The sequence below is a fragment of the Melospiza melodia genome, chromosome 1, assembly GCF_035770615.1.
Source record: "Melospiza melodia melodia isolate bMelMel2 chromosome 1, bMelMel2.pri, whole genome shotgun sequence".
In the NCBI taxonomy this organism is placed as follows: domain Eukaryota; kingdom Metazoa; phylum Chordata; class Aves; order Passeriformes; family Passerellidae; genus Melospiza; species Melospiza melodia.
Window position 1 is genome coordinate 9,952,742 of NC_086194.1, and position 20,279 is coordinate 9,973,020.

Here is a 20,279-nt window from a genome sequence, read left to right on the forward strand (position 1 = left end):
GATCCATATAATCTCCTTCTGATTTCACACAAACCAGAAAAGGGAAGGAAAGAACAAAAAGCACAGAGATATTTTCTGTACAGCAATGGTGTGTCTCTGCCAGAGAGATAATCTACCCAATTGCATGTGCTTATTACTCCATCTGATGTGTATTGTAGCACAGAGGGATGAACTACATAAATCACTTCAGAGTCTGAAATAAGAAATATAAGTGAGAGGCACTTCAAAATAAATGTAGGATGTTGAAATAGTGAAATAATAGAAATATCTGGACAATGAAATAACATCTTGATATTGAAATTGCAAAAAGGACAGGTCTTATATAGTATAAAATAACTATGTGCCCGTGGTTGTTATTGATTCCATAAACTGTTTCTGTCACTTCATTATATATATATATATATATATATATATATATATATATATATATATATATATATATATATATATAAAATTAGAACAGATTTCTGCATTTTCTAGTACCTAAAATCAGAAATTTAGAATAGTTTTTTTGACAGATTTACTATTGACAGAATTAAATTCAGTTTATTTTTAAACCCAAATGTGAAAAATCTTTTTATCAAGTCTTAATCTATATCACAAGCTTTAGTCTATATTAATGGAAATCTGAATTGTGAATGTACTAAAATCCATTGAAAACAGGAATTTGTTGATTAGCTCTAACTGCTATCAAAAGGATAACATTATAACATTAATAGCAATAAGTGATGTAAAATTTTCAAATATGGCAAGAAGAAAACTGTTATTTTGCTAGACTCCAATCAACTATCTAACAATTTATTTTATCCTTGCTGGAAACGTGGTACAGATGCTTAATAAAAGTACAAACCACCGTTGCTGGAAAACAACAGGAAAAAAATCACCAGAAGAAAACTTTTTCTTCTTTTACCTTCCTAAAATTTAAGGATATCCCTTTATGAAACTTTATCACTATTTAACATCAAGGAACTATCAATGTTTTAATTACTGACAGAAAGCCCTAAATGAGCTCTTATTTAGATAATAATTTTCACTCTCCAAGCCTTGTTTAAGACTAACTTGCCATCTGAAATGTGCCTCTTATAGTTTGTGCAGAAAAGCCAAGGAAGACCTACACTTAAAAATGGCCCCAGCTTTTTGGTGCTTATAACTGAGAAGCATTAAAGTGCCAGGGCATCAAATTCAGGGGAAGGTATGGGTGGAATTCAGTTCTCAAATTGAGACATCTAAACCTGAGTGTCTGAAGAGACATGCTGACATATCAGCTGGTTGCATAAGCTCCCAATGTAGTTAATAAAAGGCAGAAAAATTGGGGAATATTATCAGTAAATATCCTTAACAAAATGAGATTTTGCTTTTGTTTATTGAGAGAAAAATTCCACTATTGCCCAAATATGCTGTGAAAAAGAATCATACATAGACAATTTTCTAGAGGGGTTTTCTCTTTCACAGCAGTGTGAAATTGCATATCACGTGGATAAAAAATAAGTAATTTCTGTTTATCTACATTTATGATTTACCTTACTGTATGAAAAAGAGAAATTAAAAAAAAATACAAAACCCAGCTTCATTGGAGGAAAAATCTTTCACAAGTTAACAGAGCTGTATAAGTTGAATAAGTTTTAACTCTCGGTGCCATAAGTGTCATACTGTGTACTTTTCAGAGAATGTATAACTTTTCAGCTGGTGACTTTGAGACTCTATTTGCCTGTAATAGGGAGATGATTCAGTCACAGTTCAACCAACAATGCATGTAATATTGTGTCTATTAAAGCTGAGAAAAATCACAAGAAAATACTGAAAAATTGAAAAGCACTTTGAGTAAAAGTGACAAATATCACATCTGTGATTTAGTAGCATATGGCTTTTTCCTTATTTTTTAAAGGCAATGACATTTAAAGCTGCTAATTAAGATATCTCCAAAATGGCATTCCTTGAATTTTTTTTTCACAACACAACTAAAATTGAAATCATTCTTAAAATAATGAAAAATATTGTTTAATAACACAGTAGCTATATTAGGAAGTGGCACAAACAAAAAGACCTTGCATACTTGATGAGGTTAATGGTCTAAGTTTAGCAGCTGACAGAATTACATTCACTGAAATATTTGTTCTCTTCAAGTAGAACATCACTTTCCCTCACTCTCCAAATTTAATGTTGTTGTGTTTTGGGGTTTTTTTTAACAAAGCATACACCAGAAGGTGTCACAGAAGGTCTGCTAACCTCCAAATATCTCCCTAACAGAGGCTGAGCTAGACACACTCCTCCAACTGGTTTGTAATGATGTAAGAATGGTTTCCCTTGGCTGCTGCTTTGTGCCTAAGTTTTCTTGAATATCCAGGAAAGGCGATAGACACACCAAAGTTTCTCCTAAAAGGACAAACAAACACGATGGGAATGCTATGGTGTGATGCTGAGCAGAGACTCAAGTTACAGTTTAGCCAATTCCTGAAGGGCTCTCCTTGCCTGTATTGCTACAAATATTGTCAGGAAATAATGAAGTAAGGATTATTTATCTTTTAAAATCACAAAAGCCTTTTCCAAGAATCAGGAGAAAGTTGAGAGGAGACTTTTAGAATGCACGCACTTTGGATTTCAAGTTTCACTGTTGTGTTCTGCTGTTCTTGTCAGTAATTTAGACAGAGATTTGCTTATACATATGCAGTTTGTGCAGCAAACAGCATTGCTTATCTATATTGGATAATTTTGTAAAATCAGATGCTCCTAGAAGAACACTCAGAGATGCTCCAGGCCACAATAATGCAAAGCACTTCTGCAGAGGTGGAAGGAAAACAGGCTGGGAGAGAAAGGTAAGAATAAGTGACAGTTTATATCAAAACTAATGTAGCCTTTAAATAAATCAATTTAAATATCAGTTGCAACCTACCAGAAAACGTTTTTCAAAAAGACCTGCTGTTCCCACACATTGATGTGCAAACTGGTGACATTACTTCCACCACAAAATTCACTTGCCAAAAAATGGCAGCCTGTTTGGAGAGGAGTCAAAGGCAATGAGTGCTGCAGAACTGAAACTGCTACAGTCATTTCTGTAAGAGGGTTATTAAGTGCCCTACTTAATTTTTTTAAGTGAATGGAGTTTGCTTTTAGCTGATGCTAGATGTGCACTGAAGTAGAATAAACCATTTGAAAATTACTTTTAAAAGCCACTGGCAACAAAATATTACCCTTTGCCCTTTTCCCCCACTTATTTATTGTTGACTAAACACAGCAGCACATGCCCTTTGAGGTGACCCAAGCACCTAAGATATCAGTATGGGGTGGCCAAAGGTGACTGAGGGCCATGAGAAAACACCACTTTTCTGAAAGAGATTCTGGCAGCCAAAATATTGCTCAGTGCCCAGAATGCTACCAGACCATGCTGTGTTTGGTGAGGTACAACCCATCCTCTTTGCACAACAGAAAGTGGAAATTCCTTGCTCCAAAAAATGCTGCCCTTCCCTTAGCAAAAGATTTCCATGGCCATATTAATTCAGAAATGTGCTCTAAGGGTGCTTGAAAGAGATCTGAGGGATTTGCTTTCACTGGGAGACGTTGTTTAGTCCAAAATCTAAGCAAGACTCCTGTTGTAGTTAATGGAGAACAACAGGATCCTCAGGGGGATGGTATACACTTGACCTGTCTTAGACACCAATCATAAGTGTGATAGACATGTATGAGATAGATGAGACAGAGGAGTTCCAGATGAGACAGACACCTCTCATGGGATGAAATGTATTAGCCTCTGGAAGCACTTATTACACTGCACTGATTGGAACAGGAGCCAAGGTTGACTGGCTTATACTTAAAGCAGCTCAAACAAAAGACACCTGAGTTAGAGGAGACGAAATCCACTCTTACATTTAAATTTGATTACAAAGAATTGAGTTAGCTGACACAACGCTGACCATGACTGATTGGGTCCGTGCTCAGAAGGACAAGTCCAATTCAGCACTGAGCTGCAAGGTAGCCACTGCAATTAGTTAGCACGGTGCTAAACACACTTGCTTTTTTCCAAGGCATTCAGTCAACTCATTTTTAGCATGAGCAGGATAATCTACCAGTGAAAGGATGCAGTCTCAGAAATATGGGACAGTTACAAATGATCCACCTGAGGTATTTATGGAAAAAAATTACAATTCTATTCTGAACATTTCAAAATATTCAATGGCAATGAAGAGAAGATATTAATTCCCATTTTAAAATAGGAAATTACAAATGTTCTGATGAACCTATGAATTAGTTTGAAATAAAAATTAGAATTCTGCATTGCTAAACTGAAAGCTTTTTTAAAAAAGTAGAAGTGTATGACTGAAAAAATCAACACATTCTGCCAATGTAAACTGACAATATTTGAAAGTGTTTTCTTTAAAATAAAATGTGAAATTAGCCTTTATACTGTCATAAGTTGAGTGAAGCTATCTTGATTTACACCACCAAAATTTATGTTGCCATAAGCACAGAGAAGGGAGTTTATGCATGTATTGAAACTTTTAAATTCCAGTACCACTTACACATGTGAAGATATTTATGTAAAATAACTGGCATATAATTATAAAGAGAAACAAGTGACAGCAATAAAGCATGAATAGTATTTTATGTTTTGCTAAAGATGACTAATGAACTAAATTTCCATGGAAATATAGTGTGCCTGACATTCTCATACCTACCCAATGAGTTCATAATGATTACTGCTATTACAATGAATACAAAATTAATGAATAATAAATTAAATCCTTACACTAAATTGATATTAGGAGCCTCTTTAAGTCATTTTTTGTAACAGTCAAGTCACAATCCATAATAACCTTCTGAGAATAACAAGTTATGGATTTAATTACAGATAAAAAGAAATATCTTCTATTAAAATGTGGGAAATTATGCCCTAAAAAATTAAAAATGGAGCAGATTTTGGAAAGCAGCAAAGAATGTTAATAAACTAAAATAATAATATTAATGAAAAAGGAAATTAGAATGTCATGTTTTTATACGTAGTGTTTTCAAAAGAAATATGCCAGGGTTAGGATAAAAGATGAACTAGCCAAGCATACTTTTGAAAATTTGAAAAGGTTTATAACATAGAAATTTAAAGGAACTCTCTCATTTCTATATACAAAAATCCTGTCAGAAGAATTTAGCTAACAATCAAAATAAGTGTCATGTCTAAATGTGGTAATCATCAGTCAGGATTCATCAGAAATCTAAAACATTGAAGGGAATTTTTGTTCTAACAATCTTCCCAGAAATCTTCTGGAGAAAAGATAAATGTCAGCTCCACAGATATATAGCATTTTGAAAGTTTAAAGACTCTTGGAAATAAAAGATGGATGATATTTTAAGGGGGCACGACCTTCCTCTGTGTCCTACCCCACGTCGTGTTAGAGGTTCTGTATAGCTGTATTTCATTAATCTGGACATCTCTCAGAATTAAAAATAATTATTTCACCACAAATCATAAACATTTTGATTTATCATGATAAATACCAGCCTCCAGAAGTGATTCTGACAAAGTCACTGTGATATCTTGGTCTCCCTGGCATGCTGCTGGAGACTTGTGGCTTCCACCTCCCTTGGCACAAGGGCAGAACCCATCTGCACATTTTGGAACACATTCAAGAACTCCTGAAGATCTTGACAAACAGAAGATGCACTCAAGTGCATTTCCATCAGGTACAACAGTTCTGAACAGAATGGTGAAGAGTGGAAATCCCTCCTATAACTGAAGTTTCAGACATGAAAAATAATTTCAAGAAAGAATTCTGTGTCTCAACACAGAGAAGGACAGAGTCCATTTAAAATCATTTAAAGTGATTTTGCCCTGGAGTTGGTTTCTATATGAATGGCTGTATCTGGTTCCTTCAGCCATGTATCATATCTCCAGCAGTGCACAGAAGGAAGAGTATGGAAATCAAATACAACTGGTTTCACCTTTTTCAAAAAATATGTACACTGACTTCTAGGAATTCTCTCTTTAATGTGATAAAGGTGTCAAAAGAATGCAGAGTATCTTTAAATATGAAGGGTATAAACGTGCTATCTAACTTCAGCACATCTCTCCCACATAATTGCCTGGGAGAGGGTAGGGCTTGAGCAACAACAGATTTTATATTCCTGCAGGGATCTACCCCAAACTCAGTTTTACCTCTTATGATACCACTGTTCATTAAACCAATAATGGTGGTTTAATGAACAAGTGTGACTTGCAAGTTTTTATCCAGAACAGGCACTAGGAGCATGAAGGATGCTCATCAGTGGCACCAGTGAAAGATGGTGCATTACTAGATGCACACTGAAAGCCACATTGAAGCCTGTTCCCAAGGGTGTCAGAACTTGAAGGTGTCCGTGGGGTAGTGAAAACCTGCTGTGACTCTCTGCTGTGTTACTGACCATTCTGTCATGACAGCTCCCATTTCCGCTTTTTCTCAGTGAAGAAATCAGAGATGTAAAGGCATTTTGAAATGAGGATTCTTAGATGCTAACTGCCTTCTGTCTAAAGCAAAGATTTATTTAACTGTATGGCAATATTCCACTAAGTTTGTTTAAAACTCTTAAGGGCAAGTTATAATTCATTTTGGTACATACGCCTCTACACAGAAGTATCTGCCAACTGCAACATTTTTGGTTGTTAGCTGCATAACAGATATCAGTTAATAATGGATATCAGTTTAACAGTTTAACCAAATTAGAACTCTTAAACTCTCTGATGCTCCTTACCTACATCTAACACAGCAAGAAACCAATATTAAGTGAAAGATGGATGCACTTATTCAGACTGGCAAAGAGTATCACAGAAGCAGAAGCAATATATAGGAAAATACGTAATAAACATCCAAACACTGCCTCATCACCACTTTAATAATCAGAGAAGAGAATCAGCTTCCTTGTCCATACTGTCACTTAGGCAAACATCTACCCAAACCTGTTTTTCTAGCCTTATCACATTTCCCAGCTTCCAGCTCTTTTTTGTCCCCAGTACTGATTTCAGATATTTAGTTATTCTATGAGAGCTTTGCTTCCAGCAGGAAAAAGAGCCTTGGATAGAATGAGAGGAAAAGGAACCAGACAAAAAAGCGGAATTGCAGGAGGATTGACAAAACCATTGCAAATGTTTGGATCCATAAATCTTTACATCATAAAATGTGAGAGGGGCATCTGATTCTTCAACATAAAGTTAAAAAGATATTAACTTACCAACAAACAACAGTTATTACCATGATTTACTAAATCTTAAAGAAAGCAGAGTATTTGGAGCTGCCAAGTGAAAGCAATTTACTCGCCTAAATTGTGACTTATCTTCAAAAACATTAAGTTGCAACATAAAATAACAGGTCTATATCAGGTGTATTTCTCAATCTGAAACATATTTAAAAAATGTTAAAATACTCTTAATTTAATATAAAATAACGTAATAACCTCTCTGACTTCCCAGTCCTCAAGTGGAAATGATTTCCTATGCAAACCCATTTTACAGCCAAGTGCAGTAACCAGACCCAGTGTGGTTGATTTTCACTGCACATTTCCCATTAATGTTAATATGAGATTCACAGCTAAATTGTTGCATATGAGTGCAGGATATAACCTCAAGTTGTTAAATGAATGAAGAGAATGAATACATGGGGATACCCATAAAGAGGAAAAATGCCAAGGAAACAAATATCAGAATGAATAATATAATGCACAAAATCCATTCTGAGAAGGAAGGATGGGGAGGAAAAAAAGGAAGCATTTTCTGATCTCTTTCCAAAATGAGTTGTGTTGTGGGTTCCCTGAAATGATGTAACATTTAAAAAAGGCTTAATCATTTCCTATAAAACCTCAATCATGAAATCCAGAAGAAAAAAATTAACTTTTTCTCAGTTAAAGTCTTTGTTTCAGATTAACCTACCATTCTTTAGACCTAGTTTTAAAGCTTTATCTATTTTTGCTCTGGATTATATGCAAAGGCAAAAATGGTCAGAGGAGTATTTTCCTCAGTGCTACAGCCCCATGGCTCCTGATTGGAAACAGGTCAATAGTTTGTGTGGCAGAGCTGATCAAGGTTAAAAACTACTCAGCAAAACACCAGTATGTTTTGACTGCTACCAATGAAGTTCTACTCCAGCTCTGACTGCAACCACTGAAATATTGCAACTTTCTCTCATTGGGTTTAGGTCTAAGATTTGGCCATCAAATCCTTACTTTCATTTCCACAGTGCACACTAATCAGTCCCAAACCATTACTTTTTGATGGTCTGCATTCTTTCTCCATGTACAGTAAGAATTTCATGGTCACCAAATATCAATATTGGGCATTTTAGTTCATGAAGCAAAATCAGAGGGAACGAACACTTAATTGTGTGTGAAATCACTGCAGACCTGGGGGGCTGTCTGGACTTCAGGAGCCCAGCTGAACACCTTGAACTCCACTGAAACCTTCCCTATTTCTGTCTTTTATATGTATATATATATATATATATATATATATATATATATATATATATATATATATATATACACACACACACTCAATACAGACGCTTTCAGGAGCACAAAGAACACCATGATAAGCGAGAACAATAATTTTTAGTTTAGTTTAGTTTAGTTTAGTTTATGTCTGATAAAGACATAAATATAACACCAGGAAAAGACAATCAACATTATAAAACAAATGACACATATTATAAAAATCTCCATTGTTTTCATAATTGTATCAATACAATTATTTGTTTGGGTTTTTTTCTTTCATATTTTCTCATACCTTGTAAAAGAACTTTAGCAGCTTAAAACTGCTCTCAGTTAAACAAATCCACTCACAGAGTAGCGCTGGATAAAGTGAAAATGCCCACAAGAAAAATGGGAATATTTTGCATGCGCTGAATTAAAGTTTTGCATTCATGTATTTGAAATTTCCAGCAATTTTTTTATTTCCAGCACCTTTTTAAAGTAGAATAAGCGCATCCTTTCCCTTCCCTTTCCTTTTTATTAATATTTTTCAATGTAAATTAAAAATATTATCATTATTTATGTCTGTGTACATATATAGCCAAATACACACATGTTATAAACATGTCTGATAAATACACCTGTATACACACATATTTATATAATAATACCACACACATATATATAGAATACCACATATAAATACACACAAATATAAATTTACTCTGCACCACAGATCTCCCATATTTCTCCATTTTCATATTGTATCTTTACTCCTAAGCACCCAGTTAGCTAATTTTTGTGAACTCTGATAAATGAAATTACTCTGTTTTATTAGTTCACTTATGCTCAGTGCAAAACTACAGTGAAAACTGGTTTCCACAACTTCTAATTACAAAACATTAGCTACCTGAGACTTCTCCAGCTGAGCAGATTAGCATAGATCTTCTCTGCTGACAGCTTTGACCTTCACTCCAGCAAACACATGTCAAAATGCCAAAAGTAATTACCTGGCTGTTTAGGAAGGAGTAATGGGGTGCAGCTACCTACCTTTTCTTGTTACTGATCTAAAATGTCTATAAAACTTTGCCAAGAGGCACCCTCTGGATTTTGGCATATACATTTTTTTCTCATCTGTCTTTTTTTTGGTCTTTTTTTTTTTCAACAGACTATCAAATATTTGCTATATGATCTCCTGCCAGCCAATCCCATCACAATTCTGGGGGACAGTCTAAATAACCTACAAGATGGATCTTTCAACCAAAACCATTTTATCACTGTTGTCATCCTGATTTTGTTTCACTGATGCAACCAGGAAAAAATATATTTAAAAGCAGCAGAAGTAGCACAGAGAAAAATTATCATAATTACCCTACGGTGATTGTGAGGTGCCTATCCTCTGAATTAACTTATACATTATAGCTTATTTTTTTATAAAAAGCCTTTTACTGTTCATATTTCAGATTTACAATTTAGAAAACTGAGAAAAGAGGATTTACAGGTACTACTTGAAAAATCTACGGCTAGATTAAATCTAGAGATGTCTTCTGACTTCAGCCAATATAAATTCATACAGTTTTTCTTAATCTGAAAAGTTCAAATTTATGGAAAATATCTTTTAAACATAACAAAGGGATTTAACATTTTCCTGAGGACTAGGCAATTCTAGAACGATTTAAGTATTTGCAGATTATTCAATGGTCAATTATCTCTAAATCCTGAAAACTACTTTTGTCAAACAATGGAAAACATCATCCCCAGATAAGAACAAGATCAAATGTGATAAATTCGACTCAATCTTATCTTGCATGTCAGAATGGATATGTGGAGCTCAGGAAAACTCAAGGAGGAAAAAAAAAATGCTTCTTTAGCCATGGATAGTCCAGAAAACAAACAATTCATGCAAATCAAGTCCCTTGCCTTGTAGTCCCAACATTCCCTAACAACTGTGCACAGTACCAGGCAGGAGCAGCAGCTGCTGAAGGATCCTTCAGTCTGTAGGAGAAAAGACTGCTTAAAATGAAGGCAATGTTAACACACAGGTCTGAACACTGCTGACAAGTGTGCCCTTGTGAGCACTGCCAAAAAACTTCTCTTATCTTCAAAAAGTCTCCCAAAGCTCTCAAATAATTCCTAGTCCCACTATCAAGAGCTCATTACTTCCCCTCTCAGATACATCCTTCCATGAGCTATCAGCAGCAGAAGGTCGTGCAAGTGCCTATTTTCAAGACAGATGATATGTGAATCCCCTGGACCTTCCAACTAAGCCTTTTTCAGCCAGAAACCCCCACCTGCCCCTTCATCCAGGGTCACATTTGTGCCTCCTTCCCAAGATGTCAACCTGTAAATCATGTTTTAGCAAGAGAACAAATTGCTCCCAAGTTCAGGGCAGCTGTCCTTACACTCTGTACCAAAACACCACACTTCTGGAGAAGGGCCTTTTCATGTTATTACTTTTCTCCAAGTAAAAGGGAAAACAACCTGATTCGCAGATGAGTATATTGATTTTCTGTTTTTTCTCTTGTGCTTTAAATAACAACTATTCTTCATAGACTCCTGAAGTAGCACTGCTCTCACTCACAATTTTTATTCTTTGGCTCATATGAAAGCTATCAGCTAAAATCACAAGACTTCTAATCATCCAATTTCATATATTAAAAATAGGATATTTAGTTACATCAGATAAAGTCTATTTTCCTGTTTGTACCAACTGAAATAGAACACTATCTGTTCCACATTATCCCTGTTCCACATGGTGCCTAGTGTTTATTTGCATGCACAGTTTAAAATCGTTAGGTTAATCTTGTTGTTCCACATTTTGAGAAGTTATAATCAATCTGTCTAATGGGAAGGAAAAAAAGGTACTGACTGTTCTTTTCAGGGTAAAGATGAGGTTACAATGCTATCTGACCTAAATCAGAGTTTCTACAATTCCCTTCTTTATGGTTACCTAGAAAGTTACATAATCATCAAAAAATAGCCAAACTATTCTTTATATAAAATCTGCCTTTCAATGCATTCAAAGATCAATGCATGATCTTGCATTACCAGATTTCTTCTGTTGCGTTCCTAAATAATTTGTTGTCATATTCTTGGGATCTGCTATAAACAGAGAGAGCATCTTATGTGTACTGCACAAAAATGCATAAAACTTTATTAAAGGACTATAACATTTAGAGATGTCTGGAACTGTATTTATTATTGCTGTATATGTCATAATGCATATATATTTCAATTTTCCTGGAAAATGTGATGTTTATCATGAAAATGCGAAAGAGAAGCAATTTGGCTAAATAATATGGTGAAATACAACATTAAGCAATTGTCTTGGAGTCTGGGGATTTCTGTTTGCTTTAAGTCAGAAATAAAATTAGTTCTCAAATATTTTAGTGTGGGGACTTTTTGATGCTATGGACACAGTGGGACCTCCAGTACTGCTGCTATACAAAAAAACAGAAGTATTTTGTTTCAGTCACACTTTCTCTGTGCCATGGATTTTAGAGCAGCTATTTGTTGATTTGCACCAACTGAAAACTTTCCTACACCTAAAATGTACAGGTCAAACATCTGTGCATGGAAATCTGCAGCAAGTCTAAATGGAAAAAGACTTTCCACTACAATAGTCAAAAATGTATTGGGAGATTTCTTTGGCTTGAAAAAAAAGCATCTTGCACTCCAACTATAGGGCAGTTTCATCCTGGATTATCAGATCTGTAGGTGTGAAGAAGCCAGCTGCAAGAATTCAGTTATTTAATAGTATCACACATGGTAATATTTATCAAAATTTAAATGCTTGTATTTTTACTTGCTCTTAAATTAATTTTGAATTATTAAAGAGCTTTAAAATATTTTAGCAAAGGACAATGTGAATAAAGGAGACATATGCGGAAGAAATCAGGATTTGCACCAGAACACTTTAAGAGATCTATCAATAGGAAAAAAATATATTTTTGAGTTTATTACCAAGCAGCAAATAGAGGAAGAAGCTTTCCAGTGTACTAAATTCTACTATCCTGACTTCCACCAATTTCCCCAGATTTACACGCAGGATCTATGTATGGCAGCTCTATCATCAACAATGTCTCAGTGATTCTGTGGACATCAGTGATGATTTCTCTCTCAAACTTTTACCCACCTATGACAAATATCACTTCATATAATCTATCATTTCTCTTTTAATGTAGAGGCAATCTAGGCAACTATTTTTGAATAAATGCCTAACATTTCGACAGCTGCAACAAATTTAGATGTATTCTATTTCCACTATTAAAATGCATTTAGATATATTACCAGAGGGCTCTTAAAAAAATTCAGCCTAAAAATCTCTATTAACCTCTAAACCATGACATAAATTACCTAAATGGAAGACTTATTTTACCTGTCTCCATAGGCTTGTTTATAGTTTTCAGAAAAAAAACCCTAACAAAATACGTGACTTTCAATCTAAGCTTCCATTCTGGTATCTCCATTGAACCTTTGGTACACTATTTTTCAGCTATTAATTATTGTATTCCACAATATTCTAATATCTACTCTACACCAATGGTGTGTTTCTCCTTATTTAAGTTTAATTGACAGTTTTCTAATAATAGGTCTAAATAAAAGGCATGAGAATGCAACAGCATAAACTATCATTGCTTTAAATTAAAGACTATTAACCACATAATGCTAATTAGCTCTTTTTGTTTTCCTCCCCAGTTCTACAAAATTAAGTAGCTTTACAATTCCCAATAAGCGGCTGGATTTAAGGGTTTATGCTGGAATAGATGACATGACTTTATAAGTTGAACAGGAGGAAGTTCTGCAATTTTCTATTAAAATAGAAAGTGATTTTAAAGACAAGAAATATTTCACTCTAAAATTAGATACCTCACAGTTATTCTTAGAGGAGAGGGGTGTATGTTCAAGTGAATTCTACCCCTACTTATCACAGAAATGAATACCATAATTAGAAGGAAGTCCACGGAGAAAAGTCATAACCAAAGGTACTTGTTATTCTTCAAGATTGAGACACATTTTCTGAATGGCAGCGCTTCTCACTTGTTCTATTTTTCAACAGAAGAACAAGGTGGGAAAGAAATGCCATCTTGAAAACTCATTAATCATTGCATCAGACATTTGGTACTGCAGAAGACAGTTCAGTTTCTGAATAATCTTCAAAACCATAATGATATCCTTTATTCAGCAATGGATGGATTTGAGGAAAATAATTCAGACAGATTTGATGATCCAGTAGGTGAAAGGAAATCAATCCAGTACAGAGAGCTCAGGAGGTGAAAAAGGACAATGTGAACTAAGGAGGCTTGAGTAGAAGAAATCAGGGTTTACACCACAAGACTTAAGAGAGGTAGGAACAGAAAAAGACCTGTCAAATCTTTACGTTTCACATTATAGACCAAAGAATTGTAATCCTACATAAACCAGGGACATGGCAAGTGAAATCAGATGAACCTCACAGCCTCCTGGCTATGCTGTTCAAAGTTTCTGACACAGAAGCTGTCAATTCTCTTCAAAGATGAACTTCAAATTATTCACAGACACATTCTTTTTTACCATCTCAGAGAGCAAGGTATCTTATTGCACAGTCTACAAAAATCTAGATAGAGAGAAGGAATTCACCTGAAGACTTTAAACTTGTTCTGTTTACTTCATCACAGCTGAATTGTGATCTGACAGTGACTGACCAACGAATACTTTCAAAACAACCATCACTGCTCACAGCTGTGGGGTAGAAAAATGAACCAAGACACTCTGCCAGGATGGACATCTTGGTGCCTGAAGCAAGAGTTCATCTTGCTGACACTTCTCACAAGACTTGCAAAGCTTACGCCAAGAATCAACAAGAAAACCAAGGCTGGCTATAGTGATTTTGCTTTTTGAAATTGAAATTTCCTCCTTTTGATGACACAGAATTCGTATCTCCTGCACTGACAGATACCATGAAAAACAAGTTGGATGTTATTAGCAAACCAGCACAAAAAATTTCATGATGTCAGCAAGAGAAGCAGTACACTGGAGACAGAATAAGGCATAAATACCTTCTTTACCAACTGGATGCAGACTCACAAAGAGCTCGGCCATTTAATCATCCTAATTAAGAGCAGAACCATGATATCTTGGACCATATCCAAACCAATCACTCACCAGCAGCTGGAAACACTACACAGGGTAAGTTAACTCTTAGGGGTTTAAAGTATTCATTTAACTCAAAAGGCTGTTTAAGGCTAAAAGCTAAGGATGGTATTTTGTATGTCTAAAGCTGCCTACTTCAACAAAAATATTCACATACACAATAGAACTTTTTGATAGTGAAGTTTTTTGTCATGGAAATTTCAGCTCAGCTGAGACATGGCCAAAATTTGTAGATGTTAAATCTCAAAATCTGTAAGATTGCAGATTTAATCATTTGCAGTTATTTAAAACTGCTGAGAAATTCTATATGTTTTTAATATATTCCAGTAACTTTGAGGCAGTGTTTTTATTCAAATCAGCTTGCTGTATTGCATAATACAGTAAAATTTGAATAATAATACATTATGTTTTGCATTTTTGTGTTTCAGCAGAATTAATTTTGTGATGCTTTATTTTCAGAAGTAAATCCCTCACAGAGAAATGATTTTTAGACAAGAAGTTCATATGATTTAACAACCTATTCTCTAAGTGAGGTTAATAGTCCTATTCAGACCATACACCATGTGAAAATGTGCATTTCACCAACAGGGCAACACAAAAGTAAAAAAGGCTCCGCCCCAAAAGAAAAAAAATAAAGCTAAACACAAAACCATCCAAACCAATGGTTTAGTTAAAAGTTATGGAAATTAAAATTGAAAACTTTTCTGTTCCCATATATACAATAAATAAATCTAAATTTCTGACCTTCCATATTGGTGTGTATCACAAGATATCTTAGGCACAAGAACATGCACACAAGACCTGTTAATTCCCTAATATCTGGTTATGCACAGCCTTTAATTCTGCCTGTCCCCATCACAACCACGCCTACACTATGCCCACAGTCCTTTGCTTTACGGTGTTCACCTGAACACCTAAAATGTTGCACTTCAATACAATACAAAAAGAAAAGTGAGCATGACTCTAACACTAAAAGGCATTTCAGCAGCGCTGTGCATCTGTGCCCAAAACTCTCCTACATCTCTTTTTCATGTGCTCAGAATATATATGACCATTACAGGCACCTGATGCCAAAATTCTGTGCTTGGAAACTTCAGAAGTTTCCACTTCTCTAATTATCACTGTCCTTGCCTAAATGATAGGATTCTAGACTACATATAAAGTAATTTCATTCCTCATTTCTACATCAAAAATATTACAATTTTTTCTATACAGTTATCTTACTGATAATTGTTCTCTGCTAGGTTTCTCCGGACCTTTAAACTGAAGAGAAAAGAAATACACATTTGTTTGTCTAAATGATGTCATGCCAACTGTAATTACTCCTAGAGCAGGTAACTTATGTCCTGAGAAATTTTATTTCTTCAAAACATTGAGATTAAATTACATTGTACCACTGAACCTGACTTATTAAACAGAAATAGGCCAGAGGACAGATACTTGATGAAAGATGTATTCTATCATTTGAATGTCAAAGAGTGTGAAGCTGGCAAAATGTTGGGTGTCCTGCTTTAGAAAAAATAAAGTTATTGTTAATGCAAGAAAACAAGCTATTCACAATTTTAAATTACTCTGTTGTCAACTTCTCCATATAATTATATAGCCCCAGAAACTGAAAAAAAAAAACAACCAAAAGTAATCAAAACATGTACACAGAATTGGAACCGTGAATTGCTGGGAAAAAAAAAGTTTTATCAGTAAGAATGTCTCTAAAGGATTTTAGAGAGTTTATTTTGCCTCAAGACATATGCCACGTGTGCACCAAGAAGAATAAATCTCAAACTCCAAGACAACAGAGACAACCATTTTTATTATCATACTTCCATATCTCTGGTTTCTAGTGGATATTTTAAGTCCTTCACCTCCTGCATAGCTGCTAAATAGTCCCATGACTTCTCTAACCTGCACATTTTTCAAAATCCACAGAAGAGGATGGAAAACTTGAAATATAGTTCCCTATATTTAGGCCTTAAATAGTGCAAGGAAAATATGAAGTGTATCCATTTTGGTTACAAAAATATATGCTACATGAATAATGAGACCAAACTGCTGCACAGAAACTGTTCTTGTGGCTATCAGTGAGACTTGCATGTACATAACACCTGCACAAATAGATTCCTTTTTGCAAATCTGAATAATTTACATTCCTATATTTATTACGGCATCTGATTACCTCAATTTCCAAATTCTTTTCATTTCTAAGGATGTGACAGACTGTGAAATTCTTCTGTCCATTTGGTCTGTTCATTTTCTGTAAACAAGATCTGCTTTCCAAGCTCCTGGAGGGATGTCAAGTTCCCTAATAGCAGTACAGCATGGAACTATGCATTCACCTGTGCCTGCCTTGGAAGTATGCATTGATTTATTCTCCTTTGGCTTCCCTTGGTAAATTAAGTACTTGGAATGCTTTTCTTCAAGACACTGTTGACTTTAAAAATTTATAATTACAACTAGAGCCTGAAAAAACTTCTTATGTAAGTATATACTGCTGTTGATTTTTTAAGAGAATTTATTTTTGGTCTAGAGATCTGGAAGTAAGATGTCTGCTTAAAATAAATGAACTGATTAGTGAGTACATTGACAAGCACTGCAACTTCATGAGTTAGAAAGGAAAAGTAAGATACTTTTTAAATTTAAAATATTTGAGGGATGGATAAAATTGTGAGTTCTTTTTATATTTTTTTATGTAAAAGACAAACACAAGGTTTAGTTATGACAATAATATGGCCACACTGAAATACCAAGAGGAACTTACGTAAAACTCCTATAAACCTCTTTCTGCAGTCATCAAATCCTGTAAGTTTTAATGTACTAAGCAAACAGAAGTCAAAAAATGCTTGGGATATTAATGGCATAAAGAGTAGATAAAATATTAATTTAAATTGGTGAATCTGCAGCAATTCTTAGAATCATAGAACATTATGGTTGGAGAAGACCTCCAGACCATTATGTCCAACGTTAACCAAATACCACCATGCCCACTGAACCATATCCCAAAGGGCCATGTCTGTTTGGCTTTGAACACTTCCAGGAATGGGGACTCCATTACTTCCCTGCACAGCCTGTTCCAGTGCTTAACCACCCTTTCGGTGACATTGTTCCTAACATCCAACCTGCACCTCCTTTGGGACAGCTTGAGGCCATTTCCCCTTGTCCTGTTGGTTGCCTGGGAGAAGAGACTGACCCTCACCTGGCTACAGCCTCCTTTCAGGCAGTTGTAGGGAGTGATGAGGTCTCCCCTGAGCCTCCTTTTCTCCAGGTTAACACCTCCAGCTCTCTCATCCACTCCTCACAGGGTTTATGTTCCAGATCCTTCACCACTTTGTTGCCCTTTCTCTAGGGTGGCATTATTTTGTCCACAGAACCTCCTCACTTTTTCATTAGCATTTAAGTTAAGGAAGTTGAAAACAACTACTTTGATTCCACTGGTAAGCAAAACCAGAATGTTGTATCTTGAATTTTGCTGAAATAAACAAGTCACAGCATTCTTTACTTTTCAGAGTAGCTTGTTAGGAACAGGCCAAGGCACATCAGGAACTTTCTGGACTTGATAATGTTTCCACAGCCTTGCTAAATTTCAGTGGATGTCAATTCCATTAATTTTCTTACGTGTAAATTTTGAATACATGTAAGCCTCATTATCCTCAACTGGAAAAACTATAAACTGCATTCTGATTTATTTTAAACCTGCTTTCTGCCAGTTTCATCTGTTCTTGCACTGCAAAAGCAATTATACCATCCTGTCCATATTCACTACGCAACTCTAGAGCTGACAGACCTTTCTCATATCATACTCTTTTTCTTTTCTTCAAAATAAAGTTTCCTTTCTTACTGCACCACTGGTTATATGGAAGACATTCCATACTTACAGCCATGCCTTCTGCCTTTCCCTGAATCTTTCCATTTCAACCAGAATTTCAAATCCATCTGTGGTATGAGAAGCAGTACTATATGTGGTATTTAAATAAAGGCAAAGGACATATTTACAAAAGAACAAATTATATTATTCTGTTTTCTATTCCATTTCAAATAATCCTTAAAAAAACTTTTACTCATTCAACTGATAATGGAGACTGAACTGTCATTTTCATTAAATTACCCATTACTACACTAACTACATTACTATGTAGACCTTGTATGAAAAGCTACTTTTTCTCCATATGAAATTTTTACAGTAATTTACAATGAAATTCATCTGCCATTTTGAGTCCATTCACTCAGCTTTATTCTACATTTCTAAGATCAACTTTCACCTTTATTACTGTGAATAATTCAGTATTAGCAGGATTTCTCACCATGCTGCTCACTCTCTTTTCTAATTCACTTATAACTATGTTGAATGTTACACTCTGAGCAGAGATCCTTCCACCTTTTTTTTCACTATCTTAGCCTTTTAGAAAACGAATACTTTTTTCTTAATCTCCGTTTCTTGCCTCCTAACCAATTAGTGATTCACCATTTTTCTGTTCCATATTCCACATTCTAAGAAACAATTCATTTCCTTAGAAACTTCTGGGAAGACCTTGCCAAAAGCCTCTGGCAATCCAGCAGGCTCTACCAACAGCATTGTATTTGTTGGTCCTTTCAGAGAGATTCAAGAAGTTTACAAGACAGGGAAGATCATTGTTATGAAAAAGCCATATTACTTTTTCCCAGGAAAAAAAATAATCATACCCATTGATGAGTCACATAATTCAGTGCTTATTGTAAATTAGTAGTTCTGACATTACACCTCTAGGGTTTTTGGACCCTGCTAATCTTTAATCACCAGTTAACAAGACCCTTCTGCAATGCAAATGGTTCTGCAAAGGAAAATTCTGGCCTAGGAGCTACCCTCGTTTTTTCTGTAACTACATTCATCCATGGTGAAGCAAAAGTAGAATTTAATAAACAGATTGGAACTCCCAGTGTTTATTTACATGAACTTTACTTGTTTCTGTTTTCAAGCAATATTGCAACTTGTTTACTTCTGATTTTTAAAGTCTATCAATTGAGTAATTTGGAAACAAATCAGTCATAAATTCAGATACCTTGCAAAAATTGGTTTTTTCAGTCAACAACTCCATAATACAGTTAACAGCCAAGCTGAAAAGGAGCCAACAGGAGTCTTTAGAACAGTGGTACTTACTCAGAAGCAGCTTAATTCTAGAAATGCAATCTTTACTTCCAAGATTAATTTTTCATTGAAATAGTTGAAACAGCACAACAAAAAAGGCATATCTTTTCATTTTTTGTTCCAGAAATTAAGGCTAAGGTGTAATAACACTTTTGTTCTCTGAAAAAAAGTATCAGAAAAGTGATAATCTTTTACAAATGACTAATGTGTTTTTATGAGGTTTTGACAACACTGAAGCGTTTTTCACCACACTGGAACTTGATGACAAGCCTCTATTTAGTTTTCTTGACAAACAAGGAAGTCTCAAACAGTTTTAATGGACTTAAAGATGTTAAACTTCAATTTTTCACATGCCACTCACCTCTCAACTCTCTCCCCCTTTAAATGTCAGTCTTCTGGGAGAACAGGACGTGTCTGTGCTGTTTGCAGTGGTACTGACTGCTAAACAGACATGTGGGAGGTCACAGTCTGGGAAAGGAGGATAGGGACTTACCTGCTTCTCTGGCAACATCTGCAGTTGAAATATTTTGGAGGTTTGAGCGCACTCGGAAGGTCACAGCTGGTCCCAACACGCTGAAAGAGATTATTAAAAAAATGTAAGATTCATAAT

At 35.1% G+C, this 20,279-nt stretch overlaps 1 protein-coding gene across 1 annotated transcript in view; it reads right to left on the reverse strand.

Annotated features, from left to right (window-relative positions):
* Positions 1-20,279, reverse strand: part of PTPRN2 (protein tyrosine phosphatase receptor type N2) — a 636,567-nt gene that overhangs the window by 328,944 nt on the left and 287,344 nt on the right. Inside the window, exon 11 of the mRNA XM_063183049.1 lies at positions 20,163-20,242. Within this exon, the coding sequence (XP_063039119.1) occupies positions 20,163-20,242 (80 nt within the window). The remainder of the gene's footprint in view (positions 1-20,162; positions 20,243-20,279) is intronic.